At 41.1% G+C, this 14,122-nt stretch overlaps 1 protein-coding gene across 1 annotated transcript in view; it reads left to right on the top strand.

Annotated features, from left to right (window-relative positions):
* The window catches only part of mapk10 (mitogen-activated protein kinase 10), a 32,787-nt gene extending 25,257 nt beyond the window's left edge, over positions 1-7,530 (top strand). Inside the window, exons 10-14 of the mRNA XM_040158157.1 lie at positions 2,230-2,354; positions 3,222-3,248; positions 4,399-4,462; positions 4,808-4,885; positions 7,335-7,530. Coding sequence (XP_040014091.1) covers positions 2,230-2,354; positions 3,222-3,248; positions 4,399-4,462; positions 4,808-4,885; positions 7,335-7,477 — 437 coding nt within the window. The 3' untranslated portion in view covers positions 7,478-7,530. The remainder of the gene's footprint in view (positions 1-2,229; positions 2,355-3,221; positions 3,249-4,398; positions 4,463-4,807; positions 4,886-7,334) is intronic.
* Positions 7,531-14,122: the final 6,592 nt, after the last annotated feature.

The raw sequence follows: 14,122 nt of genomic DNA, 5'->3' as shown, positions 1-14,122 counted from the left end.
TAACTTACACAACCCATGACTGAGCATTGTGAAGCTGTAGTTAAATCCTTAATGCCATCGATAAATCTGATCTAAATATGAGCCCTGTCCATTAAATGTTCAATAAATTATATAGCCAGTCTTGGAGCAGTCTTGCCTACGTCTGCTTCATAGCACTTTGATAGTAAAACAGTCATTGCTGAGTAGTGTCTCATTGTCTCACGATACCACAATACAATACAGTACATGCGTGTATTCTTACATGATAGGTGATACCGATTTCGGTGATCCCCCTAAGTTCTTGTCATAACGCCAGAATTAGAGTCACATTTAAGGTTTTGAGTGAAATGTTTCACAACTACCGGATGGATTGCCATCAGATTTGTAACAGACATTCATGTCCCCCTCAGGATGAATTATAATAACTTTGATGATCCCTCAATTTTTCATCTAACACATCAGGATACATCACATCATGATAAACATCATGTAGCGTTTGGCCCAAAGCCCTGCTGTGCCGTAGTAAAACCTCACACACACTTGCTGGCCTGGCTATAGACTGTAAAACTTGTGTTTCGGGCAACTTTTACCTCATAAACGTGTTTTACATCCTGCCTTTGGGCCTCCACATTAAACTTGATTATATTCACCAAAATATCCCACCCCCATTCGGTGAGCCTCGGTGAATTCAGTCTGTTCCTCATGCAGCGGGTTAACCAAGACATCACTTCTTTCTTCTGTCACAATTGAGAAGTGCGGTCTCTCGTCCTAGTACTTTAAACAGCAGAAATTCTCTTCAATTAAATATGGCAAGATATGTTTTTTATGCTGCCCCGCTCTTACATCAAAGCTCCTGTCTGGTAAAGTTTACAGGAATCACATTTGTATTCCGGCAGCTCCCTGCTGAAGTGACAGTGTTAAATGAGATGCACCCAGAGAGAGAGAGAGAGAGAGAGAGAGTGGGAGAGTGTGAGAGCGGGTTGAAGTGCTGCTGTTTCGTATGTTTTGTTCTGTGACAGGTAGGAACTGAGTGTGACACTCAGGAGGAACAAGGAAAGGAGGAAGGAGAGTGATAGAGGAGTCATTTTACAGACTTTTCTTTTACAGACTCCTTTTCTTATTGATGACTTGAAACCGAGGCGAAATGCAGAAGGTGCGCCAGGCTCATCTGTCTTTTTCTGTGCCCGATTCAGTTGCTTGGGTCTTTTGGCGCTTTAGAGCTATTTATAGTGAAGGTCAGTGTGTGTAGGAGAAAGATGGCGTGTGGTAGAGAGACCGACCAGCTGAGCGACGGGTGATGCTGATGGCATTTTGTATGTTGAGAAGCCAAACGCTTCAAGAAAATAAAGTGCATTCTACATACTGATGCCCTTATAGAACTGCATGTGTAAATATGCCGGTGGCAGCAGGTTATTTTCTCAGATTTCATTGAGTAATCCACACTGAGCTGACTGAATCAGCCTGTAACCCACCCAAGACGTAATTTTTGCAACAGCAGAAATAAACGATAGATACACGGGACAAACCTCAATCTTGAGTTTAAGTAAGTGATGAAAGGACGAGATCTATGGATGGTTTACTATGGAATCAGCCCAAGGCCAAAGCCTAAGGTAACGTCGTCAAATGTCTTGTTTTGTTCAAACAACACACTAAAACCTGAAAAAAGCATCAAACAAACAAACAAGACAAAGAAAAGCAGAGAATCGTTACGACTGAGTAGCTGGTTCTAAGGAATGTTTGGTATTTTTACTTGAAAAATGACTCAGATGATTAATTATCAAATATCAAAATAGTTGCCGACTGCTTTCTTGTCAACTGACTTATCGTTTAATTACTAGTCGAACTCGTCATTCCAGCTCTCTGCAGTATATATCTGTAAAAAGATATCTGTACGTACACATACTGAGCTGTAGATCTTACCAACATATAATCCATAATAACAAATAGTCAAAAGAAAGTCATAATACTCTTTTCCCAAGCTCTCACTCTGAGTGTTTGTTAATCCGCGTGTGATTGAGTTGCTGTGAAGGTCTGGTTTCCTTTGACAAGCTGCTGTTGTTTATTATTCCCTTTAATCCCTGCCATTTCTATCTCTCTCTCTTCTCTCTCTGCCTCCCTTTCGTTTTTTATTATGTTTCAAATCCCCCCTGGCAACATTGGCGGCACAGAGGAATATTTTCTCGCCTCATAAAATCAACCAGATGTTTTTATTTCTTCTGTTTTTCTGTTTTTTTTTTTCTCAAACCACAGCTAGCCAGGCCAGAGACCTGCTGTCTAAGATGTTGATCATCGACCCTGCTAAACGGATATCGGTGGACGAGGCCTTACAGCACCCCTACATCAACGTGTGGTATGATCCAGCTGAGGTGGAGGCGGTGAGTAGGCCTTTGGCAGAGCTGCGTATTGATTGCTATCCCCAGCTCAGTCCTCCCCTCCTGTCTTTGTTTGGTCAGCACTGTTTACTGACTCTCACTTTGTATTTGCTTTGTTGTATAGAAAATAATAATGATTAGTTTCTTTATTTCATCTTTGGTTTAAACAAAAGCAATTCTAGTGACTTACAACACAAATATCCATTTTTTTTAACTTAAGTATGTTCTGTAAGAGTGAAAATTGCTGGATCGTTGCATTGATGATTGTGTTTTGAATTTTTGGTTCGCATCTCATTTTCATTTTTCTCCCACTTATGATTTTATTCTTTATATCTGAGTTCTGAGCCTAATTTTTTTTTCTTAGATTTACTGACATAACAGAGTTTTTGCCAGTTATTTTTGCTGCTGTATAAGAGTGACTCAGTGCAGCGACTGAGTGGTGGTGCTTCTGGTTTATTTGGTGAAGTCTAATTTCTTCATCAGTGCCTCATTAGTATGAGGTGACAGTGAGATTGGGAAAAAGCCATCTGCAGCGCGATCAAATTGTACAGATGCCACTCCTACTTGCAGCAATACACTAATGAGTGCATGACCAGCTGATGAATTTCAGCCTCACTGTTTTGCTCTGTGAAATAGCCCGCTGGTTAAGAGTAGTATTTCACATACACCTCCATTTTAGTGATGAATCATTGTTGGGAGATTTTATGACTGTGCACTTGTCTAAGTTGTCTAGTTGTTCATATTGGTGATGGTTTTAATGATGATATTATTGTTAGAGTTGATGTGGTATGTATAATGTGGCTGTGAATGGCATTTCAACACATTTTCTGCTGTTTTCCCTTTCTCTAATGTCATCTCATGCTGATGAAGGCCAGAGATCTCATCCAAATATCCATGGTAAATAACAACCGACCTACATCAAAAAAAAAACAACAAACAAACAAGCAACCGAAAAAAACAAAACTCTCTATGGGTCTATGGGTTCATCATATAATTATACATTATATATACATTACAGAGAATAGGACAATATTTATATAAGTATAATATAATATATATCAAAATGTCATCACTGGAATGAAGAGGCCTCCCTGTAGTGTATAGTCGCAGGTAAAAGGGGTGCAGCCACATGGGTCCGTGCCAAATCGACAAGGCTGCACATAAATCATCTGTAAGATGTTAAGTTGAAAAGTGATAACTCCCGGGCTACAAAGTTCACTCGATAAATCCTGGTTTGGAGCAAACCTCTCCCTTCTGTCCTGCTGCGGCTGCTGAACGCTGACCTGTAAACTGTCCCTCCAAGGTCATGTCAGGGAGTCTTTTTTTTATTTTATTTTTTTATGGGTGGTCCTCTCACCTGCAGTGACAAAGAGAGGAGGATCATGTTGTCAGAGTCTGGGGCTGGATCACTATGAATCGGGGATAAGAAAGGGGCTGAATGGACGCCAGACAGCATATTCCTGTCCCGTTAGATGACATGACAGTCGTCTTGGAGAAGGACATAGGCACTTTAGCCGGACAACTCACCTGATTTGTTCTTATCTCACTGTCTCTGTCAGTTGTCTATTCCTGATTGTGAAGGTCTAAAACATTGTGTTGTATTATGTGTGTTGAGGACAAACAATGTATTAACATTTAAATTATGTAAACCAGTCACCATTTTATGTGATTGAGGGGAAATAAAGTATTGACTGTTTATTTTCCTTCATTTATATATTTTTTTCATCATAACCCCCTTGTGCCCACTTACTACTTCTGCATGTCTTTGTATACATATAGTACACGTTAAAGTGTAAAATTATGTTGACAGATAGTTTTTCATCCCCATACTTTTTTTGTTTAATTTGTCACCAATTTCATCTTGCAAGATTTGACTCATCGTTCCGTAAACTTGTAAAATGTTGTATCTGGGATGCTTTTGAATGGATATTCTAACTGGAGCTTCCCAGTGATATCAGCCATGTGAATTTCATGTCAAATCAATCTTGTTGACCGGCTGGTTAGCGAAACTGTCACTAAAATGGGCCTGTGCTCTCTCCCCTTACAGCCTCCACCTCAGATCTATGACAAGCAGCTGGATGAAAGAGAACACTCCATTGATGAATGGAAAGGTGAGAATCGTTCAAATCCAGACAAAAAAAATAAAGAAAGAAATGACCGAAAGTAAGCAAAGTGGTCTGGCAAAATTTGGAGAGATAATGTAAATGTACTTTTGTGTATTGTGTATTATATTGTCCTTTAATGTCGCCTCAAATATATTTTTCTCTGTTATCTCAAATCAAAATGATCTTGTGTTATCGTATTGTGTTTTCCTCATGCTTTATAGTCCTTACAAAGTCATTGTAGCTTATGTGGAAAGTTATGAGGCACACTTCATATATATATATATATATATTTATTTTTACCCCTTGGTATGTTTTAATGACTCTCTCTCTCCTAACTTTGCCTCTCGGTAGAACTTATCTACAAAGAGGTGATGAACTTTGAGGAGAGAACGAAGAATGGCGTTGTGAAGGGACAGCCTTCGCCTTCAGGTACTCTCAGTGCATAACCCTAATCGCTCTGTAAGTCAATTTACTATAACCTTACTGGAGTTACCCCCCCCCCCCTTGTTTATATAAGAAACCCATTGTGCTGTTGACCATGCGTCTTGCATCTCAAGTTAAATGTTGTTTAGTTCAGTGGTGTGATTTTGTGTATTTCCTTAAGTTGACAGCTAAATGATGATTGCTAATATTGCCTGTCAGTATGGAACATTTAAAGGCAGACGGTGTGTGTACTCTAATGACTGTGTATGTGTATGTGTGTGTAAACATGTCATGACTGAAGGGGTTTGGCTCCTTTGGGATCCATCACAGGAAAATGTTGGTCTTCAGCCGCGGCTGACATTTGCTCGCGTCCGGTTCCCTGCAGAGGGGGGGGGGGCGGCACCGAGTGCTGTGCTCCGAGTTGGCCACAGAGAGGCGGCGCGGAGTCGAGCCAGCGCTGAGGCTTATGGCTCCACTGTTAGTCAGAGGCGTGTGGAAGACCGGCTTTACTGCTGGGTCAAGGCAGAACCGCCATTCTCCAGTAGAAACAAACAAACAAACAAACAAACAAACAAACAAAACAACGGGTCCAGTTTTATAAGAGCGGAGAAGCAAACTGAACTGATGCTGAATCCTGCGGAGACAGCGGCACCTGCTGACCAGGAGAGGGAACTGCCAGATGTGGGATGTGAATGCGCCTCTGGAATACGGTTCAGTCTTAACGTTGACTCTCTTCGTGGACGAGCCGCTGTGTAGAAACCCCCGTTACTGTAGGAAGCTCAGTAGCCATCTGACTCAGGTAGTATTCATATCTCAGACAACCCAAAGCTCCCGCGGCGCGGAAACAATGACGCATTTGGCGTCCCTGCAAACCGAAGCACTACGAGGGAGAGACGGGCTCGCGCATGCTTTTCACGCATACCGCAACGGCTGTTTTTTTTTTTTTTTTTTTTTTGCGTTATCTCCTCCCGCGCTGTGTCTCCACCGCCGTCTCTCGGGAAAACTCCCGACCTCCGTCTCCTCTCCACCCACTTGTCGTGAAGCAGGCGGGCCGGCGGAGTGTCTGAGGCGGGGCGGTGCCTCGGTCAGAACCGGGCGGGTCCGGCAGCGCCGTCGGGGTCACCATGTCCGTGTGCTGGGGGTCGGAGGTCTGGTGCCCGACTATTCTGATTAAAACGCAACGGGAGTTAAAGTCCCACGTCGCAGCTTTTGCCAGAGTTTGTCCCGAAATGAATCCTAATTAATTTATGATTTAAAGCCTTAATTAATGCTCTATCTTTTTACAGCTACCCGTGTGGGTCACGCTCCGGTCGTTTTACAAGATTTAGAATGATTCATTCTGTTTATCTTAAACAGATATTTACGATGTGTTTACCGGAAGTAGACCTACAAGTGCAGCGACTGCTGAAACGGGTGACAGCCATTCATCCTGATTTGGTCTCCGCTTTGTTTCGGGTCCGCCGAAGCGCCCGCCGGCCTCCATTAAGCGATTACCTCCCACGGGGAACAGGCACAAACGGGGCAGTCACGATTTGCCTCGCTGTAAATGCCCTCTGCACAAAATAGGGGACTACTGGTATGCTTGGAAGTGAAAGTGGTTGATTTTGGCGATGCCCCTTATATTCTAATCCTTATCCTTTTTAATCAAGCTTTACTCTTTCGACTCCCTTTTTTTTTTTCTATTGATTTGTGCATAAAGTTATTGTGGAAGGCAGGACCCACTCACTGAGGATTTAATGAGAGTGCCGTCCAAACCCTGGGAGGATGAGCTGTTCGGTTCCTTCACACCTCCTGATCCTTCTGTTTTGAAAATGGAGATTGACAGCCTCGCCTGCTAGTCCGCGGCTAGCAGGCTGAACTAAAAGCTCTTAAATGAAGTCTCAGAAAGTTTATTAGTGGCTGTTTTTCCAATTTTACCTTGAAACAAGATCAATATAGGACAATTGGATTGTTATTTTTGTAAAAACGGGTGAATTCTTGAGCAAAACATGTGACACAACACTGTACAAGTGAAGTTTGCTTTCCATTATGTCTAACCATAGCAGACGCTTTTTATGATACATTAATCTTAAAGACTGACACCAGCATATGTATACGTCATCCAAGCAAAATAACCTGACTTGTGCCAGTATGAGATGAAATGGGTGATGCTAGTATAAATGCTTACAACAACCACACGCTTATGGATTTCTGAAACACTACAGCCTTCGGTGATATTTCCTGCGGATCCCATTTGACCCAAACCTTTATTTACCCTTGTCTCATATAGACACACTGTGATTGTGCTGTTGTCGATGTTGCTGATGTCTTGATCTCATAGAACAAATCCAGCTATATTCAACACTTCTCTGTGTGCACTTGCAAAATATCCCTTCTGGCTGTATTCCTGCTCCTGTCTTCGCACAGGACTCCTTTACGTTGTAACCCCCTGCTGCTGTTGATTCCCTTAGCACAGGTGCAGCCGTGAACAGCAGCGAGAGCCTCCCTCCCTCCTCCTCTATCAACGACATCTCCTCCATGTCCACCGACCAGACCCTGGCCTCAGACACCGACAGCAGCCTGGAGACCTCTGCAGGACCCCTGGGGTGTTGCAGGTGACTAGCCGCCTGCCTGCGCAACCCCATGTTCTTCCGAAGGTGAAGAACCCAACTGAAATGACCATGTTAAAATACAAAAAAATTAAAAAAAAAAAAAAAATCAAAAAAAAATTATAAAAAAAGAAAGAAAAAAAGAGTAAAGATCAAAATTAATATATTAAGAGCAAAAACATGAGCTATGGAAACACAGAATCTGAAATGATGAAATCTAAAGCCTGTGCATTGTCATTCAAAAACAGCAGTGTTATTTAAACTGAAGTAAACGAGCTGAGATATATGTTAATGATTCTCTAGTTGCTTTGCTTATATTATCCCACGATATCTTGTATATGGCATCCAAACAAAATGACCAAATGCTTGGACTTGCATCTCCTGCAAAGTGCATATTGGCTGGCTGCCGGTCTCCCAATTCCTTACAAAGGCATCTATGCTCCAATCATTGTGGCAAGGTGGGCTGCCGTTTTGCTCATCACTACTGTACAATACAAACTTTACTCTCCCCCTCCCCTTTTTCCTGTCCAGCCCTTATATAATGACACTGCTGTATTCTAACCTCTAGGCTTTGTCTTAGACACCCACATCCCCACCAAACACGATCCCCAATTATAAGGTTGCCTGATTTGCGTGTTTTTATGTGGTTATTCTGCAGGGATCTGTAGTCGCTCTCACCCAGAGCGGCGCTCCCTGCGACACTTGTAAATAATGTAATTCTGTACAGCTGAAGGGCACACAGAGTGGGACTGATGGCCAGTACACTGGGAGTTTTTTTCTGACTAGCGCACCTTGCCACATCACCGCTTTCCACCTCAGTTGCCCCTGCCTATTGCTGTAGTCCTGCATGATTTAAAACAATGCTAATCTCACTATATACTAAAATGAGTCTGTATAGAGACTTTTGTTCATATATGATGTAAACTAACTCAACTCCAGACATGGGGGGGTCTGGTCACAGGATAGGACGTGTGTGTGTGTGTGTGTGTGTGTGTGTGTGTGTGTGTGTGTGTGTGTGTGTGTATGTGTGAACCACAGGCAAGTCCTTAAGACATCAGTAAATGTCCGGGCTGCGTTTGGAACTTAAAGGGTCATTACACTCAGAAATGAATTATTTTGATTGTGCTCAGACTTCGTACGATTACCTTGAAGGAGTCCAATTTGTGTGTAATGTCCCTTTTATTTACCCTGGCTGTATATGGTTGATCCCTCCCCCGCTCCTGCATGCCATTGTGTACCATTAACCCCTCATAGGCACAGGAGGTTGGTCTATTTCACTGTGGTGTAACCACAAGGTGACTATTCTTATTTATTTGAAACTCTTTGAAACATAGAACACTTTTAGAAGGAGATACAAGTATACAGTCGGTAGTTTAAAGGCGGTTGATGAGTGTTAACCTCGTAGCAATGACTTGTTTTCTTCTGAAGTTAATTCTCGTACACCATTTCACATCACTCTACATAAAAACATGTGCTATGTTTTTGTTATAAAATGAATAAAAAGGGAACTGGATAGAAGCCACCTATCGGCTATGTTTAATTTATTAGCTGGAAGATTTATTTATTGATTTATTTATTTTGATAGATGGAACCTGAAAATGGCAAGTGCCTTTTGGAATGAAGCATTGCAGGCGCAGAAATCATATTATTTTTTGGTATTTTTTCCTCTGCTTCTTCTTTTTCTGCCTTAAAACTACCTTAGTCCACAAACCACCAAACCTTTGGTGGAAACGAGGAAACACACTCTTTGCTTTGCACTAATTGCTTTCCTCAAATTTCGTGGCTTAAGACAAATCCCTTACTTACGCTAGTTTTTATTCAAATCATGGAAGGTTTCCTGCCATTTTACATTTTGATTTAATTTTACTTTTTATTTCTCCTTCAAAAATGAATGAGTTTCCATAAAACACTGACACGTACAGATAAACAACCACTTACATGCATTGTTCGCACTGAACTCTGCAAAGGCTTGGCAGCTGTGGCGCGCTCTTTGTCTCGTTCCACTGTGCAGTTACAGCCTACTAAGTCACATCTAACCTTGGATTGTAAAAATCCAAAATTCATTTGTTTTTTAATTTAAAAAGGAAGGTGTGCAGGATGTTTGGCAGACTGGAATCAGAGGAGACAGTATCCTCACTTATGTACAATATTGCACCTGGAACCTATTCCGTCCAACATTTGTCCTGTAGTATATTTTCACTATTCACAACAAGACTTTGAGCTGCACTATGCAGTGGTTGATTGCAATTAAGGTGTTGCAACATCTTTCTTTTAGTGCTTTGGATGCATTTCAACTGTAAACCAAGCAGTTGACCCGCTGCTTGTTTATTTGTGTATACTTTAGTTATCCTTAGTTTAAAGGGAATAAAAGAAGACATTCTTATGATGTTGGTTTCCACTGCCATATTTCATGTTTCCATGCAGGTTGTTGGCAGAGTGTTGGTTAAGAAATCACATTTTACAAGCAAAGGAATAATTTTCACTGTAATTAACTCTGGCGGTGGATGGAAAGACCTTCAGGGAACTGTGAGCTGTGTTTGTACGAACAAAACAAACAGGCTACTCTCTACTTTATGCATAGGTTGCATCAAAGATTGGATCACCTGTTTTGTAGTGTTTTATGACTTGACAATATACAAAAATCAAGGGCACACTCAAGGATTCTTGCACTGTCTCTTAATGAAACAAATTGAGTCATCTGTGTTTGTTTCAAGCGTGTCAAAACACCATTTACTCTCATTTCTATGAATATCACCATATTTCCTATTTCTGGGAATTGCATGGCTCATGTGTCCACTGGTTAAGAATAAAGGCTCGGTCTCAGCGGTGAGACTGTTAAAACACCCTTGAGGAGATGTGCTGACGTCACCGTTCGGGCGGACAGTTCACGTGTTTGCCTCTTAACGTGTCACTCGATAGTCTAACTGTGTCTCTGTAATTCTCGGCTCCAGCTGCCGCGGCACAGTGGTTCTCTTTTTCGCATGTTCCGAATCCCTCCCGAAACGTATATACATGGCTTCGAAGACGGCTACTTTGTTAACACTCATTCTGCCTGTGGCTTGTGTACAGTGAACCACACACACAGACTTACAGTACCTTCACAGAGCGACGCGGGTAACTGAGGGCGGCGTCTCCAGAATAAGCTACGGCTAGCTCGGCTTTCTGTTCAGGGTCTGGCCAGGGCAATCTTTCAAAAACAGGGTGCAACTTTGAAATTTCTTTGTGTTTTGCAAATGTTCAGATGAATTTCTCACAAAGGGGTCTAGTGTTTGAGTCGGCCCCTACACCACAAATACCCACTGTACTGTTGCAGTTTTTCTACAGGGCATTTTAAGCCATCCCAACTCCACTCTTCTTTTTAGTATCTTTACATGTTCTGGTCACTGAGTACAAAAACTGAAACATATATTGTCTTTTTTTTTTTCCTTTTTTTCTTTTTCTGAATGTGAACTTTGAATCTTTTTATAAGACATCCCTCCAGACAATTCTGTTGTAATAAAAAGGTGCTTTTGGTCCTGTTTAATGCGCCTGAAGTAGAGATGATTTTAACACAGGAACAGCTGGGTTGTCAGCACTGAATGTAGAAAATGAATGGTTTTCACAATTACGCACGTCATTGCTGCTCTGCTCATCAGTGTGTGTGTGTGTGTGTGTTTCTAAATTAACCAGCATTCAACTCAAAACTGTCTGTGAGGTTGAATTGGGAGACGTGGACAAATTCATTTGCAGTATATACTGTATCTCCAGATATTTCTTTCAATGCAAGATCATGACTTTTGTGTGCGTGGTTTTAAGAATGTTGATCAGTACAGTCATGTGTTTGAAAGTAGTTCATGTATGTATTTATGTTCAGTCACATTAACTTAGAATTAGATAAGTGTCAGCTACCAATCTTGTTCCTAATTTTTGGCACAAGGGACTTAAAATGGTCTCTTGTGGGTTCAGGATCAGCCAAATTTATGTCCGTTAGCCATTTATTTGTAATATGAACACGACCAACTTGTCATTCAGCCACAATATTGTTGCCAATGTGAAAGTTGGGATACATCTTGTACTCGGTTGTGCCAACATTGAAATCTTTGGACTCCGTACTTGCGATCCCCAGCTGATTGAACTTCACCTCTTTCTTTCGAGTCATATTGTAAATAACAACAATCCAACAATGCAATAAACACTTTATTGCACTCAGACAGGGAGGCAAGCTATTTCAAGGGTCAGGTGATGCTAAAATGTTTAGAGTCTTAACTGTGGACCTCTACGATGATGAAACCCTGTATAGCTCATCTGAATCAGGTGATGTTGTTCTTCAATTCTTTTACGATTCCTTCTCTCTTGTTTCTTTTACTCCGTGCTGTTTTAATGAATCATTCTTTTGACATTGTCAGGTTGAGAAAAAAAAAAAAAAGAAGAAAAGAATTGTACCTGTTTCACGCTGATCTCAAAGCTTCAGGCTATAGCGTTTCAAATAAAGTCAAAACAAATGCAAAAGAAAAAGAAAAAAAATTACTGAAAGCTGTTACTGTAAACACAACATTTTAAAGGAACTGTGTATGTAAAAATAGTATATGTATGTGATTGAAAATAAAGAAAACCTTTGATCTTGGATAACGGAGTACCTTTTTCTTTTACCCGGAGCGTTTGATTTATACTGTATGTGGCCGTATTATTGGTCCCTGTCCTTCTTCGCAATAAAAAACATCTGTCCAATCTGTAACAGTGACACTGAGTCCCACCTCCGCAGACTCCCTTAGCTGTGCTGGACACGCGATCTAAAGGCTGGGATCCATTAACAAGTTCCCAGGCAAAAAAAAAAAAAAAAAACGCAGCCTAGTGGTGCAGGATGAAACCAAGTACACTGAACCTTCCCACTTAATTATGTTCAAGTTAGGGGTGGGCAATGTGACGATATATACCATGAGATTATTTACATTTATTTAACGTCAGAGCTACAGTTTATACCATAGCTATCCCTTAATATTTCTGGCCTATGTTATGCGTTTTGTCAACAAGGTTGCATAATCACTATCGCTTTATGGTGATACTAGATTTTTTTTATGAATGTATTGAACTATTTCGAACTTTGAGGTGTTTAATTTGCTGAATTAAACATTTTCAACAATTTTCCAGAAAATGTATAATGATATTGTGATACGTAAAACATGCTAGTGTTACAGTCCATAGACTTATCGCGTAGTTGCTGTTGTTTTTATGGGTTGTTTCAGTCATAAACGATACATTTTTGACCTCATAAATTTATCTTATGTTTCTATAAATATCTTTGTTTAACAGATATGCTTGTCTAAACTAAATACTAAATGCTTGCACAGTATCTGCCTGAAAATTAATCTGCCAAAAATGTGCTGCATGTTCCAGTTTCTCTAATGCGAGCGTTTGCTGCAGTTCAAATTCAATATTTTTTTTGGTTTTGGGTTTGGGCCGTGGGTCAAAGACAAAGCGAGCCATGTGATCAAATTAATTTGGGCTCTGGAAACTTGTGATGAGCATTCTATATCTTTCTCCATGTTTTAAACACAAAACTGTTGCACCCTTGAAAGACACACTCAAAAAAGTAAACAACAAAGGGAGACTCACATGAAAATGTGTCTTTATTCATATTAATTCATTTTTCAAAGTTCCTTTGCGTATCAAGTATCATGTCATGAAAATATTCCACCATCCCAGTCCTCCTCTCTCTCTTGCCGTGTCTACAATCTGCTCTGTTGTGTGGAATTCGCAGAATGAGGGTGACACTGTCAGCTTGGCTTAAGCCTATTATTTCCCGGTGAAGGGTGCAAAATGAGAAGCACAGGCTCCCCTCCCTCCTTCAGTTGTTCAGGCACTTTTTTCCCCCCCCGTCCGTGTGCACATTCCAGATGTCCTGCAATCACCAGCAGCAGGTTTAAATGAGACCTGGTCTCCAGAGGAAAGGTAGCCAGCAGCAGGCATGTGCACACATGCACACATAAACTCCTTTGGACAGAAGTCCAGTCCTGGTCTGTACCCAGATATGTCCTGTTTTGTACCCATTAGCAACTCCACATTGTGTGTACACATTTGGTTTAAAGCTAAATAAATACACTCATAAAGGCTTTATCAATATGCAGTCGCTTTATAGACATTCACTTGTTGTACACTGGCCCTCGTGGACTCATGCACCGTCATGCACGCGCCAGTTGCTCCTTGATTTAGCAACCAGGCTGTTAATGTCCTCAATGTTGACACCCTTGATGCTGTAAACCCGATTTTCACAGTTATGACCCAAAAACACAACTCTGTGTTGTAGCTGCAGCTTGTTATTCTGTGCCAAGTTTGGATGAAAACCAGCTCTCAGGTGAGTAAATTCTCAGAGGACCACAGGAGAGTATTTTTAAAACTGGCATCTCGTGTGCTCAGACACAGACTGCAAGCTGTAGGACATTCACAGCAAGACACCAGCTACACGTCTCTCAAAAGGGGAGAGTGCATTTCGTCACCTGAAATTATGAATCTGGGATTTACGCCAATGACCCATCGTGCCAGTCGTTACCGTGCAAATTTATTTTACGAGCTACAAAACATTCTTCAAATCAGTATCCATTTATAATACGTGCCATATCCATCTGAATATGCTTAAAACCACAGTACAGACAAACAAGTAGGGTCTAAGATTATCTAT

This window comes from Xiphias gladius, chromosome 20 (assembly GCF_016859285.1).
Source record: "Xiphias gladius isolate SHS-SW01 ecotype Sanya breed wild chromosome 20, ASM1685928v1, whole genome shotgun sequence".
Taxonomy (NCBI): domain Eukaryota; kingdom Metazoa; phylum Chordata; class Actinopteri; order Istiophoriformes; family Xiphiidae; genus Xiphias; species Xiphias gladius.
This window is presented reverse-complemented; position numbering and strand designations above follow the sequence as displayed.